This window comes from Rhamphochromis sp. 'chilingali' (assembly GCF_963969265.1).
Source record: "Rhamphochromis sp. 'chilingali' genome assembly, chromosome: 10".
NCBI classification, from domain to species: Eukaryota; Metazoa; Chordata; class Actinopteri; order Cichliformes; family Cichlidae; genus Rhamphochromis; species Rhamphochromis sp. 'chilingali'.
The window spans coordinates 16,654,541-16,674,678 of NC_137937.1; the positions used below are offsets into that span (position 1 = coordinate 16,654,541).

Below are 20,138 nucleotides of genomic sequence, written 5' to 3' on the forward strand. Positions count from 1 at the left end.
CTCAAACAGTCAGACTCCAAACTCCGCCATGGCCAAGACCAAAGAGCTTTCGAAGGACACCAGGAAAAGTATTGTAGACCTGCACCAGACTGGGAAGAGTGAATCTACAATAGGCAAGCAGCTTGGTGGGAAAAAAATCAACTGTGGGAGCAATCATCAGAAAATGGAAGACATACAAGACCACTGATAATCTCCCTCGATCTAGGGCTCCACGCAAGATCTCATCCCGTGGGGTCAAAATGATCATGAGAACGGTGAGCAAAGATCCCAGAACCACACGGGGGGACCTGGTGAATGACCTGCAGAGAGCTGGGACCAAAGTAACAAAGGTCACCATCAGTAACACACTACAACGGCAGGGAATCAAATCCCGCAGTGCCAGACGTGTTCCGCTGCTGAAGCCAGTGCATGTCCAGGCCCGTCTGAAGTTTGCCAGAGAGCACATGGATGATACAGCAGAGGATTGGGAGAATGTCATGTGGTCAGATGAAACCAAAGTAGAACTTTTTGGTATAAACTCAACTCGTCGTGTTTGGAGGAAGAAGAATACTGAGTTGCATCCCAAGAACACCATACCTACTGTGAAGCATTGGGGTGGAAACATCATGCTATGGGGCTGTTTTTCTGCCAAGGGGACAGGACGACTGATCCGTGTTAAGGACAGAATGAATGGGGCCATGTATCGTGAGATTTTGAGCCAAAACCTCCTTCCATCAGTGAGAACTTTGAAGATGAAACGAGGCTGGGTCTTCCAACATGACAATGATCCAAAACACACCGCCCGGGCAACAAAGGAGTGGCTCCGTAAGAAGCATTTGAAAGTCCTGGAGTGGCCTAGCCAGTCTCCAGACCTCAACCCCATAGAAAATCTGTGGCGGGAGTTGAAAGTCCGTGTTGCTCGGCGACAGCCCCAAAACATCACTGCTCTCGAGAAGATCTGCATGGAGGAATGGGCCAAAATACCAGCTACTGTGTGTGCAAACCTGGTAAAGACCTATAGTAAACGTTTGACCTCTGTTATTGCCAACAAAGGTTATGTTACAAAGTATTGAGTTGTATTTTTGTTATTGACCAAATACTTATTTTCCACCCTGATTTACGAATAAATTCTTTACAAATCCTACCATGTGGATTCATGGATTTTTTTTTTTTTCACATTCTGTCTCTCACAGTTGAAGTGTACCTCTGGTGCAAATTACTGACCTCTGTCATCATTTTAAGTGGGGGAACTTGCACAATAATACTAAATACTTTTTTTGCCCCACTGTATTTTGATTGTTTTGTTTTCTCTGTTTCTTTCCTTTCACACCAGGGAGTGACTTCCATAACGGCATTGTAGGATTTAGCCTTAATTCTCTGATGGGAAAGGTTTTGGATGAAGATTCAGAGAACAGAACTGCTCTGCTCTCTCTGCAGAGACAGGAAAACAGGTAATGAAACACACCTTCTTTCTCATTTCTGCTTAACAAGTGGCGTTGATAAAAACACATCTCCTTTTAATGGTTCCATTATCAATGTGTTTTTTCCTTATGCCATTTTTCCTTCCGCTCAGAGCTTTTGAGGATCTGCAGGTCTTCTGGAGAGCGACCTTCGACAAGACATCGCTAACACTTGTCAATAATGGAGTCAACCTAACTACACAGCTTGTTCGGACCTCAGGAACAGCGACCTGTAGGAGAGGCGAGATAATTTGCACTCTCACTCTGGAGGTTGTGAATGATGATGTAAGGCAGGCAGTGGATGTAGACACTTGTAGATGTTATAGCACTTTTCCTTTATTTCTAGTCTTGAAATGTGCTAATCTGTTCTACTGTAGGAACCAGAATACCAGGCATGGTTCCTAGTGGAGATTTATCAAGTGGGTGCTGGAGCTACCATTAATGAGACCACCCGTTTTTCCAACATCACCTTAGCAGAGAGCGACAACCCAAATGGCGTTGTGTACTTTGCTGTGGGCCACAGACTCCCCATCGCCACCCTGACAACAACAAGCCTCATCCTCCAAGCTTACAGACAAGCAAGCACAGCTTCTGCCATGTCTGTACAGTATCGGACACTGGTAAGAGACAACGACATGCTTTATGTAGAAATTAAGCACAGGTAGAACTGGGGTACATTGCATAAACAGTTATACTTGAAACAAGCCAAATATTCTTAAATCTGACAAAAGTTTCTTGTTTTGAGAAGAAAAAAATTCTGCCAGTGGGCTGAGCAAAAGTTACTTGACTAGAATTGTTAAAACTAGCAAATGAATCTATGCCTTTTAACTAGACAAAACTGTCTAAAATTTATGCTTAAATGAAGAAAATTTGACTTACTGCAAGGAAAGAGACTGAATTGTTTCTTTCTTGATTGAGTTAAATATAAGAATTAAATCTCAACTCTGACAACAATAATTAGAAAAAAGTGCTGAGAATAAGACACCATCTGTTCAAAAAGCTACAAAAAATATGGGACTTTATCTTAAAGCAAGACACCTTGCTTTTTTTTTTCTTTTTTGCACTTTTATTGACACAGCAACGGGTCAGTAACTCAACTTTAACAGTACTGAGGTCTAATTCCAGGAGACTCATGTCTAACATTACCTACATTTGAGCAGGGTACTGTGTAACATGGCCACTGTAAGAAGTGCATATTCCAGATACTCTTAACAGGAATAATAACAGTATAAAATACTCATGACTGAATGTATCAAACATACATTTTGCTGCAGCTTGAAGCAATCAGCATTCAAAATCCTAGATTGCATAACTTTTTAGAAGAACAGCTTTAAAGATCACACAAACAAACGTGTCTTACATGAAGATGCAGTGACTGAGCATAACAGAGTGGAAAAGGTTACAGCACCTGGTATTGCATAAACAGATTATTTTGATTTTGTGCAAAAATTATGATTACTTCTCTGTCAGTGCGCCCCAGGGTGGCTGTGGCTACAATGTAGCTTGCCATCACCAGTGTGTGAATGTGTGGATGACTGGATGTGTAAAGCGCTTTGGGGTCCTTAGGGACTAGTAAAGCGCTATATAAATACAGGCCATTTACCATTTACTTCACATTTTAATATTTTTAATGATAACATTATTAGGTTTTTAATGTCCCTTACTGCAGAATAAAGGTTTCTTATGAAAGTTTTGTTTTGTTTTGTTTTTATCTTTAGCTCCATTCTAAGAAAATGACCAGTTTCAAGTGTCCTCAGTGTAGGACACATACAGGATGTCATGCTGAAATGTAAAGCACTTACAATAGAAGACAAACAACAAACTATTCCAGCCTAATTGATGACATTTATGGCATTTGCTTTCTGTGCTGACTGATATGCTGCTCAGTGCTTTGCTGCCTGCTTTTAAATCAGATGTCACTCTGAACATAAACACAAGCTACATGTGATGTCTCTGATGTGTATCTGTTTCTACCCGTGCTGATGCTAGCATGACTAAAGCTAGCCAAGCAGCAGTAAATATGTGAAGTAAGGAAGAAGGATATACTCATCAAACAAACAGGATCATAAGAATATAAAACCACGAGCACTACAAATGTGACAGAAATACGTTGACATAAAATGGCATGTTATTTGAAATCTACACGAAACAATGACACAACTACTTTTTTTCAATTTTTTCAATTTATTTATTTTTTACCAATTGTCCAAATTAGTCTGTGATTGGCCTGAGTGTGACAGAAATCATATTTATATACAACTAAATATGACTCAGCAAACATGTTTTAAATGGATGATTCCTCACTTGATGACGGATGATCCATTTCCATATTTGCTGAGTCTTAAATTTGATGTCAGTGAACTTACCAGTGGTTGGTGTTAAAAAAAAAGCCCCCAAATCCCCTATGAGCAAGCACTTTGCGACAGTGGAGAGGAAAAACTCCCTCTTAATGGGAAGAAACCTCTGACAGAACCGGGCTCAGGAAGGGGTGGCCTTCTGTCTCGACCGAGAGGGGTTCAAATGTTCACTGACAATTTAGTTGTATATAAATATGATTTTTAGGACTTGATGTTGACACCAATTATGTGAAATTGGGGACGCACACAGTTCCGCTTCTTCTTGTTCTTCTTCTTCTTACTTGGCGGAATCTCTGGCAGGCTCTTAACTTCATTCTCGAGTTCAGCCACCTTGACATTGAGCATTTTCTGTTTGTCTCGTAGACTTTGCAAAGATCCCTGTACAGAAAATGCAGCTGACTCTTCTTTTTCGATCTTCTGTTGTTCTGTGGTGTCTTTTTCTTTCTGAGGCTCCTGCAGAGACATTGCAGTGGATGGCAGTGAGTCCTCTTTTTCCATCTTCTCCTGTTCTCCAGTCTCGTTTTCTTTCAGAGGCTCACATTTATGCATTTCATTTGCAGCAGTGGACTTTTGTTCTTTGTGCTGCTGTGGGATTTTAAGTGAGCAATCTTTGGCCTCTTTCAGCTCTCGCTCAGGAGATTCTTTCTTCAAATCATGAAGGGCCTTGTTGGGGCAGAGCTGGGATTTCAGGTCACTGATTTCCAGGTTGAGTGTCTCCTGCTCCTGCCTATGTTTAACAGCCTGCTCTTCAAGCTGATTTTGAGCTGCTAGGAGCTGTTTCTGGAGCATCTCAATCTGCTCCTGCTGAATCCTACATTTGAGCTCAAATTCAGCCTCCTTAGAGGACTTCAGTCCTACAGAGTCAGTGTGTGAAGCCTCTGTGGTTGGAGTGGCAGACTCCACACACTGCTCTGTGGTAGGGTGGCTGATTTGGTCCTGCAGGGTAGCAATCACCTCATCCAATATGACAATAGCTTCATTGTCATTTGTGAGAGTGTCTGTCTCACTGATGTCATTGGGCTTATTACTAGAAGCCTCTTCCAGCTGCTCTATGAGGTCTTTAATCGTTTCCTCATAATTTCGCTTGTTCTCGTGAATTTCTTCACGAAGTTTGTTCACCTCAAGCTGGTGATAAGAGGCCCTCTTGTTTGCACCTACCATTTTACAGTAAAGGTTGTTCTGATGGTATTGGGAGGCTTCCAGTTGGTGTCTGAGAGCAGCAATCTCGTGCCAGGGATTAAACGGGGGTCTAGATGTGGGATTGGGCTGATATTGCCAAGTCCCCCCATTAGGCACAGGGTTTGGTCTGCTGTGGTTCTTCCCATTTCCCTCTCTCTCCATGTCCTCCTTTGCATTTGAAATGGGGAGGGATTCAGCCTTTTCTTTTTCAGGAGTGGCTTCAGTGTTTTTTTGCACTTCTTCATTTTTCGGGTTTGCTCCATAACCCGTGCTGTTTTGAGCTTCAAGAAGAGCCCGGGCATATGCCCGAGTAATTGGTCTTCTTGGTTCTTCAGCCACACTTTTCTGTTTTTGCTTTTGTTGTTTCTTTGGTTTCACAACCGTTTCCTTTGGTGGTTGTGCCACAGGAGGCTTTTCAGTATTTGGTTGTGCAGCTTTTTTTGCTTCTGCCATTGTAGATGCGTCAGCGTTTGCGTCTGCGTTTCTCTGCGTCTGCCTTGTCTTTGTTTTAACAACCAGGTTGTTTTGTGTTTCTGCCATCCGAGATCCACTGAAGTTGGTTGAATGTCTCCCCTATTTATAGGTTTTTCAGTAGAATGTGAACAGTGACATCACAGGCTGTTCCTGTGATGTCACTGTTCCTTTGAAGTGCCATGATTAGAACAATTCAAAATAAAATGCCCACAAACCTAATGTAAAGGAAAGGCTTTTATTTTGTAGCACATACTGAATTAACACTATAAAAGCTACTCTACAGGAATTGCAGTAAAAAATTAAACTAAAGAAAAATATGTTTTTTAAATGGTTGTTAAAAAAACTAACCAAAGTAGAAGACAACTGTTTAGTGGAAAGTATTCGACATTCTAGAGATTCTCAGGCATAATAACTTCTTTCATAATTTAAACAAGGACAGGTAGAAAACGTTCATATTTAGTGAAAGATATTTATTAACATTATCCAATGAGAGTTACTGAATGTCTGTAGGCAGTGAGATCTTGGTGGTTGCCGAGGCGACAGAATGTCATCTATGTTTTGTTTTAAATTCAGTTTCAATGCTGAAGCTAAGAAACAACAGACTGCAGAGGGAGACTTTAATAGAGGTTTACTAACTCTTACTATCATATACATTGTGGAAAAATCTGTCTTTATTTAGCATAATATATTTGTTATAAGCACTAAATATGTTTGATGATTAACTGACGATGAACACTAACGTACCAAGCTGAAAATTCTGCTCACCAGTCAGCAGCTTATATTCTCAAAAAACGGATAAATCTGCGATCCATGCAACTCTAACCAGCCAACAAAAACATGTGTTCATAATACAAAACAAGTTTACTTTGTGAAATGTTAAAAGGTACAAAAAATAAAACAATATGTTTTCAAGACTTTTTCACAAGTTCCTATATCTCACTGAAATATCTGTAGCTGATTTCTCGTATTTTAAGTGTGATGAGAAATTTTGAGTAGAAACAAGACAAATATACTTGATAAGATTTTGAGTTTTTGCAGTGTATATGCAGCTGATTGGTTTGGTCTTTAACCAACATGGAATCATTTATGTTGGGCAGCTGTGGCTATGCGTACTAATCAGTGCTTCAGTCCCCAATGCTATCAGTCCACACGTCAAAGGGCAAGATACTGAACCTTCGATTGTCCCCAATGCATTTGGGTGTGAATGAAATGTATGACTATGACTTCTAGTTCAAAAAGGGCTATTTATGTATTTAAGTCCAGTTGTTGCTCATTCACTGTTACCTTGAACGTGTCATGCTATCACCACTCTGTGTAACAGATATTTCCTATATAAGCAAATATGTTTTACACTATTTACCTACTGAAATGAAATCGTAACTCCAGAAAAATGTTTAACTGTTTATTTCTGGAATAATAATAATGCATTTCTTGCATTTCTCATGGCTTCTAATGGGGGCCTTTCTTAAAATTACTGGTCCCAGTAACAAAGACGCTTGTCGACTCAGAAATCGAGGGAAAACCAACAACACACCCGGCAGAACATTATGTTATTTACACGGGTGCACATAAGTGGTCCGCAGGTGCGCATTCGCTGTCAAAATAAAAGACGCGCACCAGATAAGAAGTTGCAACACGCGTTTGCGTCCATATAAAAGGCACTGTTTTTGTCCGCTAGAGTGGGATTTTCACGGCACATTGTGCACCACATCTCTGTGCGTTCATCATTTGTTTGAAGCCAGCTCACCTCCTGCGACCACTTTTCCGAGAACACGCGCTTCTTTTGTGGTTCGGACTCCTTCTGACATTTCTTTGGAGGTGGAGGAACACCAAAGTAATTGCTTATTAAAGGAGCTTGCTTCTTCGACATCTTTAAGCGTTCTAAACAAATGTCTGTCCTCCTCCAGAAAATCTTATGTACTCAAACACGCGTTGCAACTTCTTATCTTGTGCGCGTTTTTTATTTTGACAGCGAATGCGCACCTGCGGACCACTTATGTGCACCCCTGGTTATTTAGCTTGTCATATTGCAGCCACAGAAATTCTTTTGTCCATGAAACCATAAAGCTGCACTTTCCTTTTGTTCTTTTCCGTTTTGTGGTAAGCTTTTCTTTGGCTGTCACTTCTTCACCCTGACCTGTCTTATTTGGCTGAACTAAAATATATATCCTGCTGCTTTTACACACGCGCTCACGTTGTCAGCAATTCTCTGCGCGATCAACCTCTCACATGTTTAAGCTTGCTGCGGGAGATTTCACTTGTCATGTTTGCATAGTAAGCTAACGATTGATAAGACGATGTCAGAGGAATTGGTGCGCAAATTATCGTCACTCACCAATCAGTACTGTCGCTCTCTATGCGCAGTTCGCGTGATTGCAAAGTGAAGCAAAAAACAAGCGCAAATTCAAACGCGATTTCAATATGTGACATATTGACAGTGGCTCACCGATGCCAATGACATAATTACCCAACTACATTGCCGAAAGAATGCAAAAGCATTGACATATATTTTTCCTACCTATGATAGCCCGACGGGCAGGGCTGAGATAGATTTTGGTAGCCCGACTGGAAAAATCGCTAGCCCTGGGACGTCGGGCTAGCGATTTTGCGAGCCCTGCTCTAGAAACAACAAGTAGGCCTGCAGAGCGAGAGCGAAGTGCTCTAATAGGGTGATATGGTACTACAAGGTCATTAAGATAAGATGGGGCCTGATTATTTAAGACCTTGTATGTGAGGAGCAGGATTTTGAATTCAATTCTGGATTTAACAGGAAGCCAATGAAGGGAAGCCAAAACAGGAGAAATCTGCTCTCTCTTTCTAGTCCCTGTCAGTACTCTTGCTGCAGCATTTTGGATTAGCTGAAGGCTTTTCAGCGAGTTTTTTGGACATCCTGATAATAATGAATTATAGTAGTCCAGCCTTGAAGTAATAAATGCATGAACTAGTTTTTCAGCATCACTCTGAGACAGATATTTCTAATTTTAGAGATGTTGCACAAATGGAAGAACGCAGTCTTACATATTTGTTTAATATGCGCGTTGAAGGACATATCCTGGTCAAAAATGACTCCAAGGTTCCTCACAGCGTTACTGGAGGCCAAGGTAACGCCATCCAGAGTAAGAATCTGGTTAGATACCATATTTCTAAGATTTTCAGGGCCGAGTACAATAACCTCAGTTTTATCTGAATTAAGAAGCAGAAAGTTAGCGGCCATCCAGGTCTTTATGTCTTTAAGACATTCCTGCAGTTTAACTAATTGGTGTGTGTTATCTGGCTTCATGGACAGATAGAGCTGGGTGTCATCTGCATAGCAGTGAAAATGTATGCTATGTCTTCTAACGATACTGCCTAGTAGAGCAGGGCGATATGGCCAAAAATATTTATCACGATATATATTTGAAAATTTGCGATAACGATATAAGTGACGATATAATTGATGCAAGACAAAATACAACTCCACAATATTACTAGCGCAAAAAGGCAACCTTCCATTTATTTTCACTTAAACAAGAAGCTGGTTTTTATGTACATTAAAGCTTTATAAAAATGTAACAGTGCAAATGCAAATTCCTTGCTGAAAGTTTAACCAAAAGGCATTTCCAGTAGAAATGGGCTGACATATCCTGAGCATAACCATGTATAATATCCACTGAAGTTAAAAAGAGGTGCTTTGCAACATTAAACTGCAGTGTGCAGTATGTATTTTTCGGACCATAAGGTGCACGGGATTATAAGGCACATTAAGTGAAACAAAGCAGTCAAATAAATCAAACTTTATTAAACTCATTCTTCTTGCTTCCTCCACTTCTGTACCATTGATTCATTAATGTTGAATTCTCTGGCAGCTGCTCTATTTCCATGTTGTTGCAGTATATTAATAACTAACCTTGTATTGTGGATGGATTATCTCAGTTGTTCTCCTGACTGAAGTTTGGTCCGTTTACAGCATCCTGCCATGCGATTGCATTTGTCTCTATCTATCAGGAACCTTAACGTTAACTTTTATAAGTGGAAAAGTGTTAGTGTTCGTCCTCCAGCTTCACTGTTTATGTTATGCTAACATAGCTGTGTCGCTAGCGATCACGTAGCACATCATTATATATCAGCTAGCCCAACTTCAGTAACCCTACAAACGTCACTGCTGTTTAGTTTCCTGTCTTCATTTATGTTGGAAGTGATAGCAGAGCTGTACGTAGGGTTGCCAACCGTCCCTTAAAATACGGAATCGTCCCGTATTTCGAAACAAAAGTACACGTCCCGTATTGAGCTAATAAGGGACGCACTTTGTCCCGTAATACAGTGAGAATCAAAAGTAGTCTATAACTTTTAATGGAATTAACGCTTTGTTTGAAAACATAATTCCCAGCCCCTCTCCTGCTTTGTGACCAATGAGCTGACAGCTCACTTACGAGTATGACAATTCAGATTACCGCTCATCTCATTGGTCAAGGAAAGGTCGCTTACGGAGAAAATACCGGAAGACAACAGATGACCACAACAAGAAGCATGGCCAACAGGGAAACAAACGCCGACACTGCGGTGCAAGTCTCGGACGACAGTACACCTAAAGCTGGGCAAACACTGTGCGATTTTTTCAGTCACGTTATTCAGCTCCTGCTCAAACTGCACGATTGACTCGCAGGGGTTAGAAGTTGGTAGGTCACGATGCAGGGTCTCACACTATACCGCCCGATGCTCTGATGCGACCTGAGAGCTCACACTGTGCCTCCATAAAATGAAGGTTATAACAGAAAATCTGTCGCGCTCTCTCTCTCCGTCTTTCACTCACACAGACACGCACACCACCACCATCAACTTTGCTAAATTGCTAATGAAAAACATTGATCGGGCAGCTGTGATTGAGCAGCAGTGTAGATCCAACTATTTTCACGGTTGTTGTGTCGTGATAATTTCTGAGGCCACATCGAAAAGGCTCGGATGAGCTTTCCAAAGTTCTACAAGTTGTACCTCCATCGCTTGTGTCTAGATCACACGCTGCACTGCCGTGTTGCGGCGTCTTTTTCGCCGACATTTGTGTTTGCGCGTGAGCAGTGTGACAAACTGCGGTGACACCCTCCCGACCAAGCGATTGATGATCGGGAGCTGGTCGTGAGGTGTTAATCGCGTCTCGTTACCCCACGCAGGGACGTGCAGAGGGGGAGGGGGGGGGGGGGGGCTAGAGGGGCTTGAGCACCCGCCCCTTTCCTGATGAGTGCCCAAAGTGCCCTTTTGTTGAGGCAACTTTTAAAAAATTTTTATTTATTTTTTTATGTGTGTGTGCGTGCGGAGTCCTGTCTGTGCCCCTCAACAATAATATTTAACTATTAATCACAGTTTTGCTAAATAAAAGGATCTGGCTTGCATCAGTCACATGATCACTATTAACCAATGATCGCCCTCGACGGCAGAACGCGCTGGTTACGAGCCGGGAACGAGCTCACAAAGAGCACGCGCATTTTTTGCGGTCCGGAGCTGTAGGAGAAACACAAGTTAACTCAGAGACACAGACTGATGCGACACAACCAGTAAGTAGGTGTACAGCGTACACTGTAGTGTGTAGCACACAGGAGTATTAGCTTATTACGTACACGTTGGTAAGTTGTCTTGTTGCAACTGACGAACTGAAACAAACGAGCGTGCTGTGTGTGCAACAGCGCGACAAACATTACCTGTCCTTTTATTAACTGCACAAGTAGTGCTGGTCATAGCTGCTGGCTACCTGTGTAAGGCTGTCATGGGTCTGTAGCTCTGTCACCGTTTTAGGGAACATATTTAGTTTTAAAGTATTTAGAACATATTTAGTTTTAAAGTATTTAGAACATATTTAGTTTTAAAGTAAGTTTCTGGGCATTTCCTGCCTTTCTGGAGGGATTATATTTCACTAAAAAACGATCTAATATGCATGTTATATTATGCATAATTATTATAATTATAATATATTAAAAAACACAAGCTGTATTTTAAAAAACATACATTAAGAAGCAGATTATATTAGATTTATATTTTAAATAAGACAAAAGTTGGATTTTACAGCAGTAAAATGATTGTATCTCTACAGTTTAAACATGTAATAAGCTTTGCCCTGCACAGAGTGGATAGTGAAACAAATGGAATCATCATAAATACATTATTTCATATTTATTACTTCCCCCTCCTCATTGCTTTATTATTGTAGCTCTAGTAATGAATAATAATGTAAGGATTCTGGATCAGCACCATGATGCCCATAGTATATACAGTATTCTGAAGAAGGTCTAAAATGTCACTGTGTGTGCATGTGTGTGTTTTATTTAGCTGGATTTAAAAAAATATTACTCATGATATAACATTGTGCAGACATGGCTGGTAAGGACATGAGGAGGAAACAGTAGGCGCTGTATGAGGCTACTAAAGGCAGTGCTATAACATTTTTCTGTCATCATTTTATTATAGATTAAGTGCAAGAGTTGTTAGGTGTGGATAATTAGATTATAGTTTATTGCAATAGCAAGTTGTGCCTTGTTCTCAGATGGACAGCAAGTGGAGAGTGATATATGAAATGATGGGAAGGAAGGAAGAAGAGAAGCAAAGAGTGATTCACAGGCAGAGCCGAGTTTATGTCACAGTTTTTTGTTGCCTTATGGTTCCAAGCGCTGTCACCAATCTTTGCATTTTGTTATTATCTCATGACACTTGTTTAATCAGCTACCATCTCTCCTGTGGACTTTTTAATGTCTACAGTCTCAGATCAACACAGCCCCGCCCTTCCCATATTAGATTCTTGATGAATGTGTGTTGTTGTTATTCAGCCTGGTTCAATGTGCCCCTTTTTAACTTTGAGCACCCGCCCCTTTAAACCTCTCTGCACGTCCCTGACCCCACGTATACTACACGACGCACGATGAAGGCCAAAATCGGGCCGATCGCCAAAACGGTCGCACGACTCAAAAATCTGCTCAAAATGGGCCAAAAATCGCACAGTGTAAGCCCAGCATTACACTCACACAGACACACACACCACCACCATCAACTTTGCTAAATTGCTAATGAAAAACATTGATCGGGCAGCTGTGACTGAGCAGCAATGTAAATCCAACTATTTTCACGGTTGTGTGCCTCCATCGCTTGTGTCCAGATCACACGCTGCACAGCCGTGCTGCTCCATCTTTTACACCAACGTTTACGTGTTTGCGCGCGAGCAGTGTGAGCGGCTGTGGTGAGACCCTCACGAGCGATTGATGATCGGGAGTTGGTCGTGAGGTGTTAATCACTTCTCGTTACCCCACGTATACTACACGATGCACGATGAAGGCCAAAATCGGTCCGATCACTCAAAAATCGGCTCAAAATGGGCCTAAAACCGCACAGTGTGAGCCCAGCATTAGAGCAGCAATGTTTGTTCAGAGAAAGGGAAAAATGGGAAAAGGAAAACACCTGGCTGGAAAAAGTTAATATGGGCATGTGCAGTGAATATCAGTGCTATGTGGCCAGAAGTGTGATAATATAATTTATTTTGTGTAATAAACAACTGTAAGGATAGATGATTACAACAAATAGATGACTAATACATAAAAGTAATACATAGATGAATAATGATGATGAGTTAAGATGCGTAATCATGGGAACAAGCGGGTTTACAAACAGGAGCAGCTGATTAGCATTAAGCCAATTGTACTAAATGCACTAAATGTGCACTGTTACAAGAATGTTTTTCTTTCTATTGTTTTCTATTATTTTAAGTTAAGCAGGACAGAGTTCTTTTAAAGAAAGATTTACTTATATTCTCAAAAGTTAAGCATGACAGGCTTCTGTTTAAGAAGGAGACCTGTTTTATTGTGTTAATGTTGTCATTTTGAGCTAAAAATAAATGGCTAAATGATCATTTGTTTCACATGTGTTCATATCACAAAGAATACACATCTACTTAAATCAAATTCAAGTCAAATGGTTAAAAAAATAATTTCACACACAAAAAAAGAAAATTCACCACACTGGGAAGGGTGAAGACAACTGGGTCGCCCGGCCCTGGCCACGAGGTGTCCCTTATTTATTTTTCAGGGAGTTGGCAACCCTAGCTGTACGTTTGAATTTTTTCAGAAATCTCTCAGTCAGAACATGCAATATCATGCTTAAGTAACTAGCGAAACTAGCGAGCTAACTTCCGCTAGCTTCCCGCTAACTTCTAACTCCGTTAAATGTAATAAATTTTGTTTTCATGGATGCTTGGAAGTTAAACTTCATAGTTACACCTGGTAAAGCAGCAATGCTGATCGTTTTATTAAATATGAAAGAATTTAGACAGTTTTTAACTCTCGGTGATGCTGCAGTGTTCGTTTGACCTGACGCATACGGAGTTTAGAACCCAGATTACTCCCAGATTTAAGAGCATCTTAGTCCGACAAATACGACAATAACGACGGCCGCTTGCATGTTCTGCAAAAAAATGTGCTTTGTCGTGTATCTGACGGACAAACACCAAACCAGTTCCACATCACTGAAGTTGCACCATTTTTACAAACCAATTCTGGTTCATCTGTTTCACTCAACAATCGGCCATGTGCGTAGGCCTGGGCGATATATCGAGTTTTTAAAAAATATCGATATATTTTTATACGAGATATAAGATGTGACAATATCCTTTATATCGATATAGTCTATGTTACGTTATAATTATACTTGTGGAGCCGCAAGTTTGCCTCTCTTTCGTCCACTTTTGTCTTTACGCAACGTTACTCGGCCTCGCCCCTCCTTCAATAAACACAGCTCCCCCTCCTCCCCCATCGCTTCACCTGCAGGAAGCGACAAGATGGACACGGCAAATCTCCGTTAACGAGTTACTGCACATCGCCCCGTGCGTGGGGCTGGACGCCGTCAACGTGTTAGCTAGCTAACCACGCTAACGAGCTAACCACGCTAACGCCTAAAATCCTTGCATTTTCTCAAAAGTTGACAGCGCGCCTTATGTATGAATTCTGGTTGTGCTTGATGGCCACTAACCGATTTTATGTGGTACACAGCACTCAGCAATCTGTCAAAAATGTTTTAGTACGACTTTGGTAAGCTACGGTGCTGCACCGCTTGATGGATTGTCGGAGCATTACGGCTACCGAGGAGCTTCGCGGAGTGATACGTACTGTGCTTCAACGTAATATTACCCTACTGTGTATAAGGACCATAAATGGCACCTGTTAAGAGACGTGGTTACGAAGAGGATTTCAAACTCAAGACTGTCAGTCACACAGTAGAAGTTGGGAACAGAGCAGCTGTGAAATCTGTCTTTGTTACTCAGCGTCTTTTAGTTTACATTTTGACTGCACAATTGTGAGCTTTTTGTTATGCACAAAAACAACATTGTTTTCTTTTATTTATGGAGCATTATTATTTAATAAATGCTCATAATTTATTTTTGAGTAAATCTTATGTACATCTATGCTCTATGTTAATAAAAGTGCCTGTGTGACATCTGGGACACAGCTTTGACTAAGAACTCTCTTTTTGTTCTTACTTCATGGCTTTAAAAAAAAAATCGAGATATATATCTTATATCGCCGTCCAGGTAAAAAATATCGAGATATGAATTTTGGGTCATATCGCCCAGCCCTACATGTGCGTATGAAAACAAAGGCACTGCGCATGCGCGTTTTACTCATATTCTATCGCGATATTTAATTTTCCTATCGTTGCCTAACATTATACCGGTATTACCGTGAACGGTATAATATTGCCCAGCCCTACTGCCTAGGACACATACAGGATGTCATGCTGAAATGTAAAGCACTTACAATAGAAGACAAACAACAAACTATTCCAGCCTAATTGATGACATTTATGGCATTTGTTTTCTGTGCTGACTGATATGCTGCTCAGTGCTTTGCTGCCTGCTTTTAAATCAGATGTCACTCTGAACATAAACACAAGCTACATGTGATGTCTCTGATGTGTATCTGTTTCTACCCGTGCTGATGCTAGCATGACTAAAGCTAGCCAAGCAGCAGTAAATATGTGAAGTAAGGAAGAAGGATATACTCATCAAACAAACAGGATCATAAGAATATAAAACCACGAGCACTACAAATGTAACAGAAATATGTTGACATAAAATGGCATGTTATTTGAAATCTACACGAAACAATGACACAACTACTTTTTTTCAATTTTTTCAATTTATTTATTTTTTACCAATTGTCCAAATTAGTCTGTGATTGGCCTGAGTGTGACAGAAATCATATTTATATACAACTAAATATGACTCAGCAAACATGTTTTAAATGGATGATTCCTCACTTGATGACGGATGATCCATTTCCATATTTGCTGAGTCTTAAATTTGATGTCAGTGAACTTACCAGTGGTTGGTGTTAAAAAAAAAAGCCCCCAAATCCCCTATGAGCAAGCACTTTGCGACAGTGGAGAGGAAAAACTCCCTCTTAATGGGAAGAAACCTCTGACAGAACCGGGCTCAGGAAGGGGTGGCCTTCTGTCTCGACCGAGAGGGGTTCAAATGTTCACTGACAATTTAGTTGTATATAAATATGATTTTTAGGACTTGATGTTGACACCAATTATGTGAAATTGGGGACGCACACAGTTCCGCTTCTTCTTGTTCTTCTTCTTCTTACTTGGCGGAATCTCTGGCAGGCTCTTAACTTCATTCTCGAGTTCAGCCACCTTGACATTGAGCATTTTCTGTTTGTCTTGTAGACTTTGCAAAGATTCCTGTACAGAAAATGCAGCTGACTCTTCTTTTTCGATCTTCTGTTGTTCTGTGGTGTCTTTTTCTTTCTGAGGCTCCTGCAGAGACATTGCAGTGGATGGCAGTGAGTCCTCTTTTTCCATCTTCTCCTGTTCTCCAGTCTCGTTTTCTTTCAGAGGCTCACATTTATGCATTTCATTTGCAGCAGTGGAATTTTGTTCTTTGTGCTGCTGTGGGATTTTAAGTGAGCAATCTTTGGCCTCTTTCAGCTCTCGCTCAGGAGATTCTCTCTTCAAATCATAAAGGGCCTTGTTGGGGCAGAGCTGGGATTTCAGGTCACTGATTTCCAGGTTGAGTGTCTCCTGCTCCTGCCTATGTTTAACGGCCTGCTCTTCAAGCTGATTTTGAGCTGCTAGGAGCTGTTTCTGGAGCATCTCAATCTGCTCCTGCTGAATCCTACATTTGAGCTCAAATTCAGCCTCCTTAGAGGACTTCAGTCCTACAGAGTCAGTGTGTGAAGCCTCTGTGGTTGGAGTGGCAGACTCCACACACTGCTCTGTGGTAGGGTGGCTGATTTGGTCCTGCAGGGTAGCAATCACCTCATCCAATATGACAATAGCTTCATTGTCATTTGTGAGAGTGTCTGTCTCACTGATGTCATTGGGCTTATTACTAGAAGCCTCTTCCAGCTGCTCTATGAGGTCTTTAATCGTTTCCTCATAATTTCGCTTGTTCTCGTGAATTTCTTCACGAAGTTTGTTCACCTCAAGCTGGTGATAAGAGGCCCTCTTGTTTGCACCTACCATTTTACAGTAAAGGTTGTTCTGATGGTATTGGGAGGCTTCCAGTTGGTGTCTGAGAGCAGCAATCTCGTGCCAGGGATTAAACGGGGGTCTAGATGTGGGATTGGGCTGATATTGCCAAGTCCCCCCATTAGGCACAGGGTTTGGTCTGCTGTGGTTCTTCCCATTTCCCTCTCTCTCCATGTCCTCCTTTGCATTTGAAATGGGGAGGGATTCAGCCTTTTCTTTTTCAGGAGTGGCTTCAGTGTTTTTTTGCACTTCTTCATTTTTCGGGTTTGCTCCATAACCCGTGCTGTTTTGAGCTTCAAGAAGAGCCCGGGCATATGCCCGAGTAATTGGTCTTCTTGGTTCTTCAGCCACTCTTTTCTGTTTTTGCTTTTGTTGTTTCTTTGGTTTCACAACCGTTTCCTTTGGTGGTTGTGCCACAGGAGGCTTTTCAGTATTTGGTTGTGCAGCTTTTTTTGCTTCTGCCATTGTAGATGCGTCAGCGTTTGCGTCTGCGTTTCTCTGCGTCTGCCTTGTCTTTGTTTTAACAACCAGGTTGTTTTGTGTTTCTGCCATCCGAGATCCACTGAAGTTGGTTGAATGTCTCCCCTATTTATAGGTTTTTCAGTAGAATGTGCACAGTGACATCACAGGCTGTTCCTGTGATGCGCTGTTCCTTTGAAGTGCCATGATTAGAACAATTCAAAATAAAATGCCCACAAACCTAATGTAAAGGAAAGGCTTTTATTTTGTAGCACATACTGAATTAACACTATAAAAGCTACTCTACAGGAATTGCAGTAAAAAATTAAACTAAAGCAAAATATGTTTTTTAAATGGTTGTTAAAAAAACTAACCAAAGTAGAAGACAACTGTTTAGTGGAAAGTATTCGACATTCTAGAGATTCTCAGGCATAATAACTTCTTTCATAATTTAAACAAGGACAGGTAGAAAACGTTCATATTTAGTGAAAGATATTTATTAACATTATCCAATGAGAGTTACTGAATGTCTGTAGGCAGTGAGATCTTGGTGGTTGCCGAGGCAACAGAATGTCATCTATGTTTTGTTTTAAATTCAGTTTCAATGCTGAATCTAAGAAACAACAGACTGCAGAGGGAGACTTTAATAGAGGTTTACTAACTCTTACTATCATATACATTGTGGAAAAATCTGTCTTTATTTAGCATAATATATTTGTTATAAGCACTAAATATGTTTGATGATTAACTGATGAACACTAACGTACCAAGCTGAAAATTCTGCTCACCAGTCAGCAGCTTATATTCTCAAAAAACAGATAAATCTGCGATCCATGCAACTCTAACCAGCCAACAAAAACATGTGTTCATAATACAAAACAAGTTTACTTTGTGAAATGTTAAAAGGTACAAAAAATAAAACAATAAAATAAAACAATATGTTTTCAAGACTTTTTCACAAGTTCCTATATCTCACTGAAATGTTACTCTGTAGCTGATTTCTCGTATTTTAAGTGTGATGAGAAATTTTGACTAGAAACAAGACAAATATACTTGATAAGATTTTGAGTTTTTGCAGTGTATATGCAGCTGATTGGTTTGGTCTTTAACCAACATGGAATCATTTATGTTGGGCAGCTGTGGCTATGCGTACTAATCAGTGCTTCAGTCCCCAATGCTATCAGTCCACACGTCAAAGGGCAAGATACTGAACCTTCGATTGTCCCCAATGCATTTGGGTGTGAATGAAATGTATGACTATGACTTCTAGTTCAAAAAGGGCTATTTATGTATTTAAGTCCAGTTGTTGCTCATTCACTGTTACCTTGAACGTGTCATGCTATCACCACTCTGTGTAACAGATATTTCCTATATAAGCAAATATGTTTTACACTATTTACCTACTGAAATGAAATCGTAACTCCAGAAAAATGTTTAACTGTTTATTTCTGGAATAATAATAATGCATTTCTTGCATTTCTCATGGCTTCTAATGGGGGCCTTTCTTAAAATTACTGGTCCCAGTAACAAAGACGCTTGTCGACTCAGAAATCGAGGGAAAACCAACAACACACCCGGCAGAACATTATGTTATTTACACGGGTGCACATAAGTGGTCCGCAGGTGCGCATTCGCTGTCAAAATAAAAGACGCGCACCAGATAAGAAGTTGCAACACGCGTTTGCGTCCATATAAAAAGCACTGTTTTTGTCCGCTAGAGTGGGATTTTCACGGCACATTGTGCACCACATCTCTGTGCGTTCATCATTTGTTTGAAGCCAGCTCACCTCCTGCAACCACTTTTCCAAGAACACACGCTTCTTTTGTGGTTCGGACTCCTTCTGACATTTCTTTGGAGGTGGAGGAACACCAAAGTAATTGCTTAAAGGAGCTTCTTCGACATCTTTAAGCGTTCTAAACAAATGTCTGTCCTCCTCCAGAAAATCTTATGTACGCAAACACGCGTTGCAACTTCTTATCTTATGCGCGTTTTTTATTTTGACAGCGAATGCGCACCTGCGGACCACTTATGTGCACCCCTGGTTATTTAGCTTGTCATATTGCAGCCACAGAAATTCTTTTGTCCATGAAACCATAAAGCTGCACTTTCTTTTTGTTCTTTTCCGTTTTGTGGTAAGCTTTTCTTTGGCTGTCACTTCTTCACCCTGACCTGTCTTATTTGGCTGAACTAAAATATATATCCTGCTGCTTTTACACACGCGCTCACGTTGTCAGCGATTCTCTGCTCGATCAACCTCTCACATGTTTAAGCTTGCTGTGGGAGATTTCACTTGTCATGTTTGCATAGTAAGCTAACGATTGATAAGACAACGTCAGAGGAATTGGTGCGCAAATTATCGTCACTCACCAATCAGTACTGTCGCTCTCTATGCACAGTTTGCGCGATTGCAAAGTGAAGCAAAAAACAAGCGCAAATTCAAACGCGATTTCAATATGTCACATATTGACAGTGGCTCACCGATTCCAATGACATAATTACCCAGCTACATTTCCGAAAGAATGCAAAAGCATTGACATATATTTTTCTTTCCTATGATAGCCCAACGGGCAGGGCTGAGATAGATTTTGGTAGCCCGACTGGAAAAATCGCTAGCCCCGGGACGTCGGGCTAGCGATTTTGCGAGCCCTGCTCTAGGAACAACAAGTAGGTCTGCAGAGCAAGAGCGAAGTGCTGTAATAGGGTGATATGGTACTACAAGGTCATTAAGATAAGATGGGGCCTGAT

At 40.9% G+C, this 20,138-nt stretch overlaps 1 protein-coding gene across 1 annotated transcript in view; it reads left to right on the forward strand.

The window, feature by feature from the left end:
- Positions 1–20,138, forward strand: part of adgrv1 (adhesion G protein-coupled receptor V1) — a 140,303-nt gene that overhangs the window by 62,240 nt on the left and 57,925 nt on the right. Inside the window, exons 80-82 of the mRNA XM_080893582.1 lie at positions 1,313–1,430; positions 1,553–1,724; positions 1,817–2,059. Coding sequence (XP_080749708.1) covers positions 1,313–1,430; positions 1,553–1,724; positions 1,817–2,059 — 533 coding nt within the window. The remainder of the gene's footprint in view (positions 1–1,312; positions 1,431–1,552; positions 1,725–1,816; positions 2,060–20,138) is intronic.